At 44.7% G+C, this 13,376-nt stretch overlaps 2 protein-coding genes across 2 annotated transcripts in view; both read right to left on the reverse strand.

Moving 5' to 3' along the window:
• The window catches only part of sptbn5 (spectrin, beta, non-erythrocytic 5), a 44,422-nt gene extending 44,243 nt beyond the window's left edge, over positions 1-179 (reverse strand). Inside the window, exon 1 of the mRNA XM_020641965.3 lies at positions 84-179. The gene's annotated coding sequence lies outside the window, so the exon portion shown is untranslated. The remainder of the gene's footprint in view (positions 1-83) is intronic.
• A 1,324-nt stretch (positions 180-1,503) lies between these two features.
• Positions 1,504-13,376, reverse strand: part of ehd4 (EH-domain containing 4) — a 29,500-nt gene continuing 17,627 nt past the window's right edge. The window contains exons 4-8 of the mRNA XM_065966204.1: positions 9,683-9,849; positions 9,463-9,596; positions 8,992-9,103; positions 6,297-6,461; positions 1,504-4,539 (exon numbers count right to left, since the gene is read on the reverse strand). Coding sequence (XP_065822276.1) covers positions 3,982-4,539; positions 6,297-6,461; positions 8,992-9,103; positions 9,463-9,596; positions 9,683-9,849 — 1,136 coding nt within the window. The 3' untranslated portion in view covers positions 1,504-3,981. The remainder of the gene's footprint in view (positions 4,540-6,296; positions 6,462-8,991; positions 9,104-9,462; positions 9,597-9,682; positions 9,850-13,376) is intronic.

A 13,376-nucleotide genomic window follows, 5' to 3' on the forward strand; every position in this document is an offset into this window, starting at 1 on the left:
GAAACAGAAACAGGACAGACACTCAGACACACTCAGAGATCCACATAAACAAACTTAAAGAGGACATCAGTTATTTCTCTTACTTTTTACTCTCTCTCTTTGTTTCTTCAGCTGCAGAATCTGAGGCAGAGAGAGAGGTCCAAAGACGTGTTGAATAAAATCCACCTGCGATCCTTCATACAGTCAAATTATTCTGGGAGGTGTCTGATTGGAATGTCACCATAAAGAGTGTGTGTGAACTTTGAAGCCATTGGATTTACTGGATTTACAGCATGAGCAGCTCTGCTCACCTGACATCAGGTGCAGGAGTCAAAGTTCACACTGACGGTGTTAAAACACACACACACACACACACACACACACACACACACGCACACACACACACACACACACACACACACACACACACACACTTCATTGTCAGCTGAATGTGATGTTTAAGGTACATCAGCAGGTTAACTGTCAGTGTGCACTTTTGTGTCTTTTGAAGGAAATATCAGCGACGTTTGGGTTCAAATATGTGGTTCTCAACTTGGGGGTTGGGGACCAGAAGTGGGTCGTGGAACTGTTTTCAGTGGGCCGTGAAAGTGTGACTGGAAAAAAACTCATTAAAAAGTCTATAAAGCACATTTAAACATCTGTCACATGTTTTGTACCACCGGAGGTCCAAACTGCACAATTTTTCATTAAAGGTAGAGTCAGTAGAAATGTTGGTAGCAGTTTGTAAACACAACATTCAAACATGGCCCCTCCTCCTGGGCTCATCGGCCCCAGAAGCTCACCCTCACTGCAGGACGTAGTGTGTACGTTTACTGCTTGTAGCTACACTGCAAGCTAACGCACACTAGCACAAGCTAACAGCTGCTGTTTGTCACCTGCCTGTCCAACAGGAAGCAGACCAACTCCACGTCCACGGGTAAAAGACAACACAAGGTTCACCTTCGTTTTAGAACAAGTGTTATCCGCTTGGTGTTTCTCCTCACTGTGATTATATTTTCTCTTTTTTGCCGCTACGTCCTCGTCCGTCATATTCCCCGGTTTGAATGGCGTCCAATCACTGAATTTTATCCACTCCTAAACTCACCTGCTGCGCTGTCATTGGCTGGAGGAAACAGACCAGCTCCCCGCCCAGAAACGTCCCGAGTCAACCAGAACAAACCAGAACAGTAAAATCCAGTCAGAGCACAGGGTCTCTGCAAACACAGTCACCACCACACATGTATGGAGGCCCTGAAGGGACGATGGAGCAGCTTTACTTTAGGAGAAGTCTGTATTTTATTTTGAAGGAGAAAGCTGGCTTTAAATTAATCTGCCTAGTTTAACACATCAGATATGTGGGTCATTATTTCTCTTTGAGGAGTTGATGGTTTATCAAACAGGTATCACTATCGTTTGATTTTCACTAGAAGCATGTCCAAGTTTAAAATTCTGATTTTGTGACGACGCTGCATGTGATATAAATGTTGTGGGAACTTTGAAGTATTTGGGAGAAATACAAAAATATCCCCTGAAATAGTAAATAAACTTTATTATACTCCTTCTCTGGTGACAGACAAGTGAGTTACAGACAGCCAAACAACGAGAATACAAAATACATCAGAATCAGACAAATGAAAACCTTTACAGTCAGATACATGGAGATTTAATTAGAAACGTTTTCATTGAATGTACACAGAGAACATTAAAAACTGAAATTTCCCACTCCTTAAATCAACCGTCAGATGATTAAAAATGAAATGTGTATTTTAGGGACCTTAAATCACAGATGTTCCCTTGTATGGACAGATGACATATACGAGCAGTTTCATCAGAACATTTTCTCTACAATAGTGTAAAGGTTTATTTTCATTTTTATATTGTTAAAGGCGCCAAACAGAAGCGGCCCAACCGCAGATTCCTCGAGCACATTAACCGTCCCGTCATAGGAGCAGAGGACATTGAAACACGTCTGACAGAGGAGTGTGAGACAGAACAGGCACTGCTGTGAACATTTATAAAGGACCAATCAGACAGATCATGATTGTGAGGCGAACATAACTTTTAAAGAAAATAAACTCATGTCATTCCCTTTCACCCCCCCGGGTTTATGACTCCACTGTCCTATTGCAAAAAAATAAAGGCGGAAAAAGCATCAGCATAGGGTCAGAAAAAACACCATCAAGGAAGAACTAAGTCTAAAAGAAGGTGGCCCTAAGATCGATCTTTGAGGAACCTCACTTTCCTTGAGTAAAAAAACAAAAGCTGCGTTTGTAAGTTCCTGCATTCTTTGGGTCATTTTTTATCTTCACAAACAACTCTGATGTTGCAGAGTCTCTCCGTCTCACAGGTACGTCACATGTTTCATTGCTAACGTGGTATAACAATGCTAATGAGGCGCGGCACATCAGTCAGTTTATAAAACGCTCTATTTGTTCACATGCTGCCTTCATGTGCTCCTCAGAAACATTGTACATCCCAGTTGTGCAGTCCTAATGACGACATTCACATATTCAAGAACTCTGGTTGGAAAAAGGAAACAAACATTACTCAATATTTGGTGCATAGGACTTCTAATCTTGTGGTAATGAAACTGTTTCGGATATTAAAGTTTAAGTAGAATCATATCAAAGTTAAAAAGTCTGGGTCGAGTAAGGAAGTTTCTCTGGTGTCTATAAAGAGGAAAGTGTTCAGTCAGCAGGGATCAGACGTGACAGCTCTCAGTCTCTCTGCTGCTGTTTACAATGTGAGGAAACCGAAGCTATAGCGGACACTAACTGTCCACTGAAAACACATTTCAGGGCGTCATCCGTCCCCGAGGAGGCATTAACACGGAGCAGGAGCGGCAGAGCGAGCGGTCATTTCCACCGTCATCTCCTCCTGACTGTTTGAACAGGACAGACTCTGACATTTAACCCCTGACCAGGCTGCAAAATAAATGTTTCCTGGTGTTGAGCACTGATCCTGCAGAAGACAATAAATAACCGCTTCCTTGTGCTGGTGAAAAGAAAACTCAGGAACATGTCAGGTTCCTCTCATTTGCTGATTTTGGATTTCTGTGCTCCTGTTTTCGACCTGAGCGTCGAAGCCTGAAACCTCACCTGAGAGGTTCATTCACCTTTCCAGATTAGTTGTGATTTAGAGTTAGAAATGTTTAAACAGTCAGTCCTCTTACAGCGAATCAAATCATGTTAATAGTGATATTTTTAATTGTTTACCAAATTACAATCTGATAGTGCTTTCACACCTGCAGAAAACGTCCTGATATAGCTGTGCTAAGCTGCATGTGTGAACACAAAAAGCTGAATGTTTCTCTCTTCAGCCAGAGTTTCTCCTCCAGCCTCCTCATATTTATTCTGCAGAAAGTCATTAGGATTAGGCAAACTTTCTGGAGCTTCATTAGCATGTTGAGGAAGCTTTGATTCCGAAGTGCAAAGATGAACTTATAGGAACTCAATAAATGAGGGTAACCTTCTCTTGTGTTGTGATTCTGGATGTAGACATTCAGTGGTATTATAAAGCACGAAGGAAAACAAAGGCAGGAAGCAGGTTAACATATATAATAATATTTTATCTAATTTCCCCTTTTCAAATAAAAGCGTCCAAATCAAAGCTGTATGAATAAACCTTTCAAAATAAAAGCGGTAAATATGAGGCATCATAATCGTTCTTCTTCTGTGGTGATTTCAAAGCAGCTATTTCAAATCTTACCAAAATAAAAGGCATCATGTTTTGACTTCCCTTCAGTCAGTTTTGTTTCTTCGCTGTCCTGATGTTCAGACGTGTGGTTAGCGGTGAAGTCAGCAACGGTCGAGACCATCTTGGCGGCGAGCTCCTCTTGAAATAATCCTTTAAAATTCTGCAGCTAACAGCTGATTGGTTCTCCCGTTAGTCTGACCATCAGCTGCAGACATCTTGACTCTTTGGTGATTTTTTTTTTTTTTTTTTTTTACATTTTGACCTCCTCTCAGCTCGCTCAGTCCCTCAGGCGGCCATATTGGCGCCCTAGTCCTCGCTGTGGTTGTACATGGCGTCTGCGGTGGAGTTTTTACGGTGGGCCGGGGGCACCAGGTGGGGGGGCAGCTCGGTGGGCAGCTCGTATCCCTCCAGTTTGATCTTGATGAGGTGCTGTGCGAGCGCAAACTCCTCGTCGTCCAGCATGCCATCGTTGTCGCAGTCGGAGAGCTTCCAGATCTTTCCGAGCACGGTGTTGGGCAGCCGCGAGTTCTGCATCTCCTTCTTCGCGTTGACGCCAGTGATCTTTCCGTTGACGGGCATCAGCATGTAGAAGATCTCGTCATAGCGGTGCTTCTCACGGGCCACGATCCAGTCTTCAGCGTCGGCGCCGGCGCTGATGCCCTCGCCGTAGCCATGACCGAATGGCCCGTCCTGGGAGCCCTCAAAGGCGCCACCTGACACCATCGGCGGCGGCAGCTTAGACTCCTCCTCCCGGATCATCGCCATCAGGACGGCGATCTTTGAGGCCAACATCTTGTCCACCGACTCGATCAGCTTTATCTTCATAGACGGGAACTTACTGAAGTCGTAGTGCTGCAGCATGTCCTGCAGGGGGAGACACACACACACATCGAGGGTCAATTAAACATTTTCTTTGCAACATGTGGAACGCCGAGCACGGTCAGGATTAAACGGCACTTGTAATGATTCACATGTACATCATCAGCGGGAGGTTTGTGAATGTGTAAACCCTAACAGCCTGACTTTCCCTTGACTTTCTCCTGACAGCCCCCCTAAGGGAAACTTCTACATGAACATCGTTGGATAAATCAGGATATTTCATCTTCATCGAGAGCGAGCGGGTGGTGGTGTTGCAATTATATCAATTACATGAACGGAGATGGTAGAGGTGGCGTACAGACAGTCTATGGTGGTGCAGCGATCACAGGGAATAAACGTCACCACCTCCTCCCACTCGCTCCAGGTGAATTCTCCTGATTATATCCTGCTGCGTTCTCACATCAGCTCACTCTGACTTCAGTGTGAAAGCACCATCAGGAATCAGTTTCCACATAGTAAGACATGCACCCGCCCCCACTGGGTCTGTTTCGGGTTTTTTAACCTTTGTTTGAGCTGTGATAAGAATGTCTTCTTCTGGTTTATTTGTTTTTTATTTAAATTGCATATTCTCATGTAAGGCTCTTTGATTTCATGTTTACCTTGGCTGTTGGTAACAAGCAGCTTTGTCCAAACCCTGAGACTCAGTTAATCAATAAATAATAAATACATACCGAGCCATTTTTACTAATAAGTGTTATGTGATGAGAATATACATTATTTTAATTTTTATGAGATTATTAAAATGTATCTGAAACAGTAGAAGTCCCTAAAATGTCCTTTAAACAAACCTAATCTTTTCAATTATTCTTAATTTGATCATCTTTGTTGGATCTGATCGGTTGTTTTTCTGTGTTTGTGTTTCCAGATGTGGACAGATAAGCGCTTTGTTGCAGTTCCTCTTCATCACAGACAGGGGGCGACAAAAACCAGGAACACAAACTAACTGACCTTCCAAGTTAATTAATGAAATTTCACACGTGAATGAATCTGATTGGCTGAAAACTAAGTCATGGGATCATGTGTGAAAGTCAGAACCTCTCTGCAGCTGGACTCAGTGTCCTCCGTGACCTCTGACCTCTGAACGAGAACACCGCTCACAGAGGAGAACAGACACTACACAACACGTGTGTGTGTGCGTGTCCTCAGAGCAAACATCTCACCAGGGAACACAAAAATCTCAAACATCTTCCAATAAATACAAGTGTCGCTGTGGACACACACACACACACACACACACACACACACACACACACACACACACACACACACACACACACACACACACACACACACACACACACACACACACACACACACACACACACACACACACACACACACACACACACACACACACACACACACACACACACACACACACACACACACACACACACACACACACACACACACACACACACACACACACACACCTGCAGGCCTCACAGCTGCAGAGTGTTTTCAGTCAGTGACAGAGTTCAGTTCTTCTCTGACTTCATTGAAGCTTCAAAAATGTGTTTACTGTCGTCAAAGATCACAGTTTGTTCTCGGAGAGTTACAGCTGTACAAACCTGACATTCATATGTTCATTCTCTCACACCCGACATGCAGATGCAGAAATGATGTGCACAAAGTACATTTCAAATTAACAACCCCAGAACTTAGAGTCAGCTGCATGGAAGTTTATTGAACCTAAATTGTGTTATTACTAATTGAAGTGAAGTTCAGGTTTATTCTGGTACCTGCATCTTGGCAACGTTGGGGAAGTCTCCGGGGCTGATGTGGTGCTCTCTCTGTAGCGTGGTGTAGATCTCCGGCAGCCTCATGATCAGCTCCTCCTTCTTCTTCTCTCGCCCGAACAGAGATGGCATCTCCTTCTTCAGGTGGCTGATGATGTAAGCGTGCACCTGGAGGAGAGAGCGGACCGTGAGCTTCACACCGACAGCGACAAAAACCACATCAACGTTATTAAAGATTCCAATTGTGAAAGTTTGTCGATCCAGATCACAGGGGTAAAAGGAACACGCTTGTTTCTTTCTGTAGCGCTGATTGAATTATCAGGGAGAACACACGCACGCACGCACGCACGCACGCACGCACGCACGCACACACACACACACGCACACACCGAGCCCCCCTGCAGTCAGACCTCAGCTGAGCTGTGTTCGACAACAACTCTGTTTATCCAACAGTTTCCTCGATCAGTGAAACAGGAAGACGTTTGTCCACACTGAACCTCCCCGACAGAGACCGAGGTCAGCTTCACTACACGACATGTAAGAAGAAGAAGACAAAACATCCTCAGGAACATCTATTCTACTCTGTTTTAATAAGCAGTGCAGGTTTTGTTTTTAACGCCTCCTTGTCCGTCAAACGTGCTCAAAACTCCTGAAAATGTTTGTGCATGTTTGAACACAAACGGCTGATTCTTTCAACACGACTTCAACCTGCCAGCCCCAACGTTAACCTTCAAAGTCAAGTTGGGCTGCAGTGTGACCACAGCAGGATATATTCAGGATAAAATCACTGCGAGAAAGGGGGCGGGTACAATGTTTATATGGTGTAATTGATGTGCACACTATGAAACTGCTGCATCAAGTTTTCTGTTCTTCTCCGCTCCTTCGTTCATAGTGTGAATATGTCAAAGTAAACATTGCAAAACTTTTCATCATTGCCTCAGACTCTGTTGCTTCATCCGCCTTTAAAACGTATCCCTTTAACGTGGTTGAAGCAGAGCAGATTGTTCTGACTTTTCAGGATCAAGTGTGAAAAAGGCTTCTGTCTTATGTTTTCCTGTGTGATAACATTTCATTGATTGATTGACTGAATAAATATATCAGCAATTTAAGGGAGGGCGTAATTGATGAATGAAGGAGGTCAAAGTGAGGAGCAGGGAGGTGCAGAGGAATGAGGAGGAGGGGGAGGAAGGAATGCAGGAGGGCAAAGAGCCGTCAATCGCTCACACTGGCCAAAAGGATTATGTGAGTTGAAAGGAAGGAAGGAAGGCAGGGAGGAAGGGAGGAAGAGGGTACAAGGGAGGGAGGTCCATTAGTGATTAATCAACAGTTTAGGAGGAGGAGGAGGATGAAGAGGAGAAGTAGAGAGAGAGAGGAAGAGGAGGGCAGAGAGAGGAAGAGGAGGGCAGAGAGAGGAAGAGGACAAGGAGGAGAAGAGAGAGGAGGAAAGAGAGAGAGAGGAAGAGGAGGAGGAGTAGCTGGTGTGTTTCCTCCAGCCAATGACAGCGCAGCATGTGAGTTTAGGAGTGGATACAATTCAGTGATTGGACACGATTTAGGGTGTACGTTACACACTATGTCCTGCGGTGAGGGTGAGCTTCTGGAGGATGAGGGGCCCAGTTTGAATGATGTGTTTACAAACTGACTCCACCTTTAATGATCCACTGACAACAGTAAAAATCTTTTAGGAAAAGTTTGATCTTCTTATATGACAAACTTAATCCTGTGATATCCCTCACTTCCTTTTCTCCAAAAGAGGAACCTTCAAAATAAAACAGTACAAGTTCTCCTTTTTAGAGACTTTTAAACAACAGAAACTTCTCTGAACACAGAAACCTTTTCGAGGACAAAACGTAGAAAATGAGAGTTAAGAGGAGCAGAGGTCACTTGGGGTCAATCAGCTGGATAATCCCATGTGGTCAGGTGTGTGTGTGACTGTGAGATTCCTGTACACTTCAGTGAAGATAAGTCGGCCAATAACCGTCAGATGTGAACCAGCCTATCTGACTGATCCAGGCCGCAGCAGCTCCTGAGTCCTTGGTGTGTGTAGAGAGTGATGTCAGCGGTTTCTCTGTCGGGATCCTTCCTGTAACGTTGTCTCATGGTTGGTGTGAAACATGAAAGCAACACAGGAAGTCGTTCTCTTCATTAACCACCACAACAGAAACATTAAGCCCCACCCCCTGAACATCAAACACAACAATGACCTCGAAACTGACCTTCAGCTTTCACACAACAAGGTTTCACACATATGGATTTATTTTCACGCTTCAAAGGGAAGTTTCCTCCTGTTAAGGTTTCTTGTGTTCAGTGATGTTCAGGGTCTAAAAACAGCATCCGAGTCTGCGGTTATTTCCCGCCTTGTCTTTCATGAAGTCTCACCCCTGCTCTCGGACTCTCCGGAAAGAGAGACTTCTCTTTGCATCGCGCTGACAACAAACTAACAGTAACACAAGACGAGAGAGCTAACAGTTTCCATTGACTTTAAGTCTTTGTGCTAAGCTAAGCTAAGCACATGCAGCCCCCCTCTGAGTTGAAACTGAAGATTAAAAATGTTGCTCTTAAATTTCACTTCATGCCTGGAGACGCACAACCAAACATTCCAGGAGATTCCCAGGACTGAGTGTGTTTGGGGTGTGGGGGTTAAATCTGAAGGTCACAGGGGTTAAATCCAAACACAATGTGTCATTTCCTGTCTCACCTTGGCCAGCCGCGCCCTCTTGATGAGGTCGTTGAGTTTACGCAGTGCTGCGTTTCTCGGGAGACTCTGGATGTCCCTGAAGAGGTCCTGAGACTCGGCCTCAAACAGACGCCTGGGAGGAGAGAGAGAGAGAGACAGAAAGAGCGAGAGAGAGAGAGAGAGAACAAGTGAATAAACAAACGAGTGAGTGAAGAAACAAACCTTGAGAGAAGTTATGGATACAAACATCAGAGAGCGCATGAACACATGAATGAAAGAAAACTGAGGTGAAAGGATGAACTACGGTGGTTTTAAGAGGTTTGATGAATGAATGAACGTGTGAATGTCTCACCTGTTCTGTGTTTGTGAACGTGTGAATGTCTCACCTGTTCTGTGTTTGTGAACATGTGAATGTCTCACCTGTTCTGTGTGTTTGTGAACATGTGAATGTCTCACCTGTTCTGTGTGTTTGTGAACGTGTGAATGTCTCACCTGTTCTCTGTGTTCTGCAGAGGTTTGGCCCAGAACGATCCCAGATAAACTCTCACCACCTCCGGAGTGTTGATCACCTTCCCCAGTGACCACATGAGGGCACCATACACCCTCATCAGCTGCTGCGTGTCCACCTGAGGGCACAGGTGAGGTTAATGTGTGTGTGCGTTTTTTAACGGTTGCTGCGTGCAGGTGTGTGCGTGCGGAGTACTCGTCCCACCTGGTCAGCCTTGTTCAGGACGACTCGGATCTTATCGTCTTGTCCTTTGAATGCTTTGATCGCCTCCGAGAACTCGTCTGAGATGTCGAGTTTGTGAGCGTCGAACAGCAGAATGATGCGATCAACACGTTCCCCAAACCACCGCAGGACCTCGGCAAAGTCGTAACCTGCACACACACACACACACACACACACACACACACATCATCATCATGAGGTCAAACTAACATGACTCCATCTTAAATATTTGACTCTTTAGAAAAACTGAAGATTTCAGTCCAAATGCTCAAATGTGAACTTTATTGTGTTTCTGTGTTCACGCTGCTCTCTTGTCTGTCTGAGGGCAGTCGAGTTAAATACCACTCTCTGAACCGCAATGCCTGATGGGATATACTGCTCGGATAGTTACCATGGGTTGTACACTACTTGTCACAATGCATTGTGGGATACAATGAGTGCACTATAAGGTGTGATGATGCTCTGCCCACTAAAACACGGTATCTTCACTTTGTAGTGAGTAGTGAGTGATTTCAGACTCAGCCGCAGACAGAATAAACCTTCCTGTTGCAAAGCATTTTGGGTAGAAATCCACTGACTAATCACTCAGATATTTCCACAAGGATCATACAAGGAAGTGAGTTTGTCAAGATGATCAACACATCAATACCCAAGTTTTGAAAACGATGCCATCTGTTGTTTCGTAAGACAGGTGAGAACGAGAGGAACGAGTCGGTCAGAAATCTCAAGCAACTCCTGTCTCAAAACTTCACAGAAAAGACATTGCCAATGTTTGCCAACTATGCTTTTATGTATGCAAAATTAAACACGCTGATGCTTTTGATGTCATGTGTGAAGCACTTTAAAACGTCTTGTTGCTGAAATGTGATGCATCTCCTTCCATCATTAGTGAATTTGAAAACACAACTTTCAAAGACTTCTGTTTGTTTGTGTCTGAAGCTAACACGTCTTTCACCCTGAAGCCTAACAGTTGTGTTTGCTTTGGTAACAGACTCCTGTGTTTATGTAAACTTTCTGTATCAGGTCTTAATGAAGGTGTTCAAAGCTGCACCTGAGCTCAAGGAGCAGATCCAGAGAATCACCAGAGTCTATTCCTCCAGTGTCTCCCTCAGAGTGTGAGGGCTTAAAGGTGGTTAATGCATGTTCACGAGTTCTCCCGGGATATTTCACCATATTCAGAGAAGTGTTTGCATCAATATTTACATCGTCTCTGTGTTCAGCTGTTTGAGAAATAAAAACAGAGCTGTTCAAACAGCCTCCAGCTCGATCCAGAGCACAAACCAGTCCGTCTGACTCGGACAAAAGACTCAAAGTAGAGTAGGGTAATCTGTTCTATGACGGAGCCGATGCTGATGTGAGATAGGTGATTATATTCTCCTGCACCTTTAAACTCATCTCAAAGGAGTTATTGAGAAGAACAAATAAAGCGAGCAGTGAGGACGTCACAGCTGCTGCTCTGAGTCTCTCACTGTGTGTAAGGTGATCCGTGTGGGTGTGGCTCCACCAACACTGTGTGAACTGGGACAAAAGCTTTTAAACCCTTTAACAGAAAATGAGCCAGACTAAAGGAAGATCCAGGAACTAGGCTTCTGGTTCACGTCCTGCTACTTTGATGTGATGTTTTGTCCTTCAGCTCCCTGCAGCATCAACACACCGAGCACATGTACCACATGTACCGAGCCGGCCCTGCATTCTTCCTCCTGTCTTGTCTTTCATGTATCAGGACGATCAATTTTACATATGCTGCAAAATCTTGAGTGCTGCACAGCTAGTGACACGTTTTGCATCGCCCTGCAGGGATTGGTTCTGCAGAGGAGGGAGGCCGAGTCAAGTATGTATACACTGGAAGGTGAAAGGGGAATGAGTAAACAGGACCTGTGTGCAAACATGAACGACTTTATGAATCCTCAAAGTAAACACGCAGACACTTAAGCTTCATTAAAACACAGTCTGTTAGTCCTGATTTGAAAACTCAGCAGGAGGAGAGAATTCACACCTGATGGATTCAACGGACAGGAAGGACAGGACACACCTCTGTTTGTGGACACAACACGCACGCACGCACGCACGCTCGCACGCACGCTCGCACGCACGCACGCACGCACGCACGCACGCACGCACGCACGCACGCACGCACACACACACACAAACTGACTGATGGAAAATACAAATACAAAAAGCCTTTTCATCGTTTCAACTTTGACACCTCTCCACTGGAGCCATCACTTCCGATGCATTCAAGAAAGTCAGGAAATCTAAACGGTGATTGCCTTTAACAATGCAGCCTCAAGCAGCGATTGTGACTCCAGTTTGAATGTTTGATCTTGAATTGATTGTTGGCTTCACTTTTATGCAGATCATTAAATCCTCATGAGAACTCTGCTGACAGGAGCCAGGACGTCATGAGGCACGGAGAATATTCCGCCTCTCTATTGTTTCTCCTGAATACACCGACACAATACAAGCCTGCTGATACGTGATTGGTCAATACAGCTCAGACTCCAAACAGAAACACTCCCCATGCTGACAGTCCCAGAGTACAGATTGAACCTTTCTGTGTAGAACGTATGATGAGTTTAGTGTAACAGAGTTTTATTGACTGTTCAGTGTTCGGTTATTTTGAGCCTCTCGTTGTCTCTTCATGAATAAATGATGAAGATGGTCTGATGGTGTGAGCACTCAGAGGAAAACCAGCCCTCACAGTTTCAGGTTTCAACCTGCAGGTTCAGGTGTCTGCTCGACTGTCCCAGGAGACATGCTGCTGAGGGTGTGTGTGTGTGTGCTAGCAGTAAATACAGTCCTGCACCTCCACACACACACACACACACACACACACACACACACACACACACACACACACACACACACACACACACACACACACACACACACACACACACACACACACACACACACACACACACACACACACACACACACACACACACACACACACACACACACACACACACACACACACACACACACACACACACACACACACACACACACACACACACACACACAAACTGTTCCCTTCTCGCCCTCTTACAGGACGACAGATTACTTGACATGTTCCACTTCCTATCTCAAAGGAAACGCCTTCCTGCTAACAATACTGCGTCCTGTAAAGTGTCATTACTTATTGTATTTATATCTTGGAAAAATATGTTCATGTAGGAACCAGCAGAGTCAAAGAATGGAGCCTGGGGTTTTAATGTGATGCTCTTTACAGCCGATAATTATACGAACATAACTCCTGAAATACTCAAAACCACCTAATGAGTCACAAGATGGACGCTCTGTAGCACAGTCAAAAAAGATAGGCTATCCAGCAATGTAGAAAGGGTTGTTTGCTCCACAAAACAAATTTAAGGGTCCAATCATTGAGATGTGAGTAAAATTATAAAGTGACCTTACTATATGATCAGACATTAAGGAAACATGCTATGTTGAAGTGCTGGCTTCTCTGACAACAATGCAGCAGCCAGTATGTCCTCCTTCTAACTTTAGATTCTGGTCCTGAATACTCTGGATTTGTTTGGACCAGAGAAGGTAGGCTGTTTTAAGGCACCTCCACATGGCACGTTTTGGACGCCCCTCGGTTTGCCAGATATGAGAGCAGTTATCAGGTCAAACCAACAGGTGTTGCAGCGATGGAAGCGGGCAAGAGAAG

The sequence above is a fragment of the Labrus bergylta genome, chromosome 18 (genome assembly GCF_963930695.1).
Source record: "Labrus bergylta chromosome 18, fLabBer1.1, whole genome shotgun sequence".
Taxonomy (NCBI): domain Eukaryota; kingdom Metazoa; phylum Chordata; class Actinopteri; order Labriformes; family Labridae; genus Labrus; species Labrus bergylta.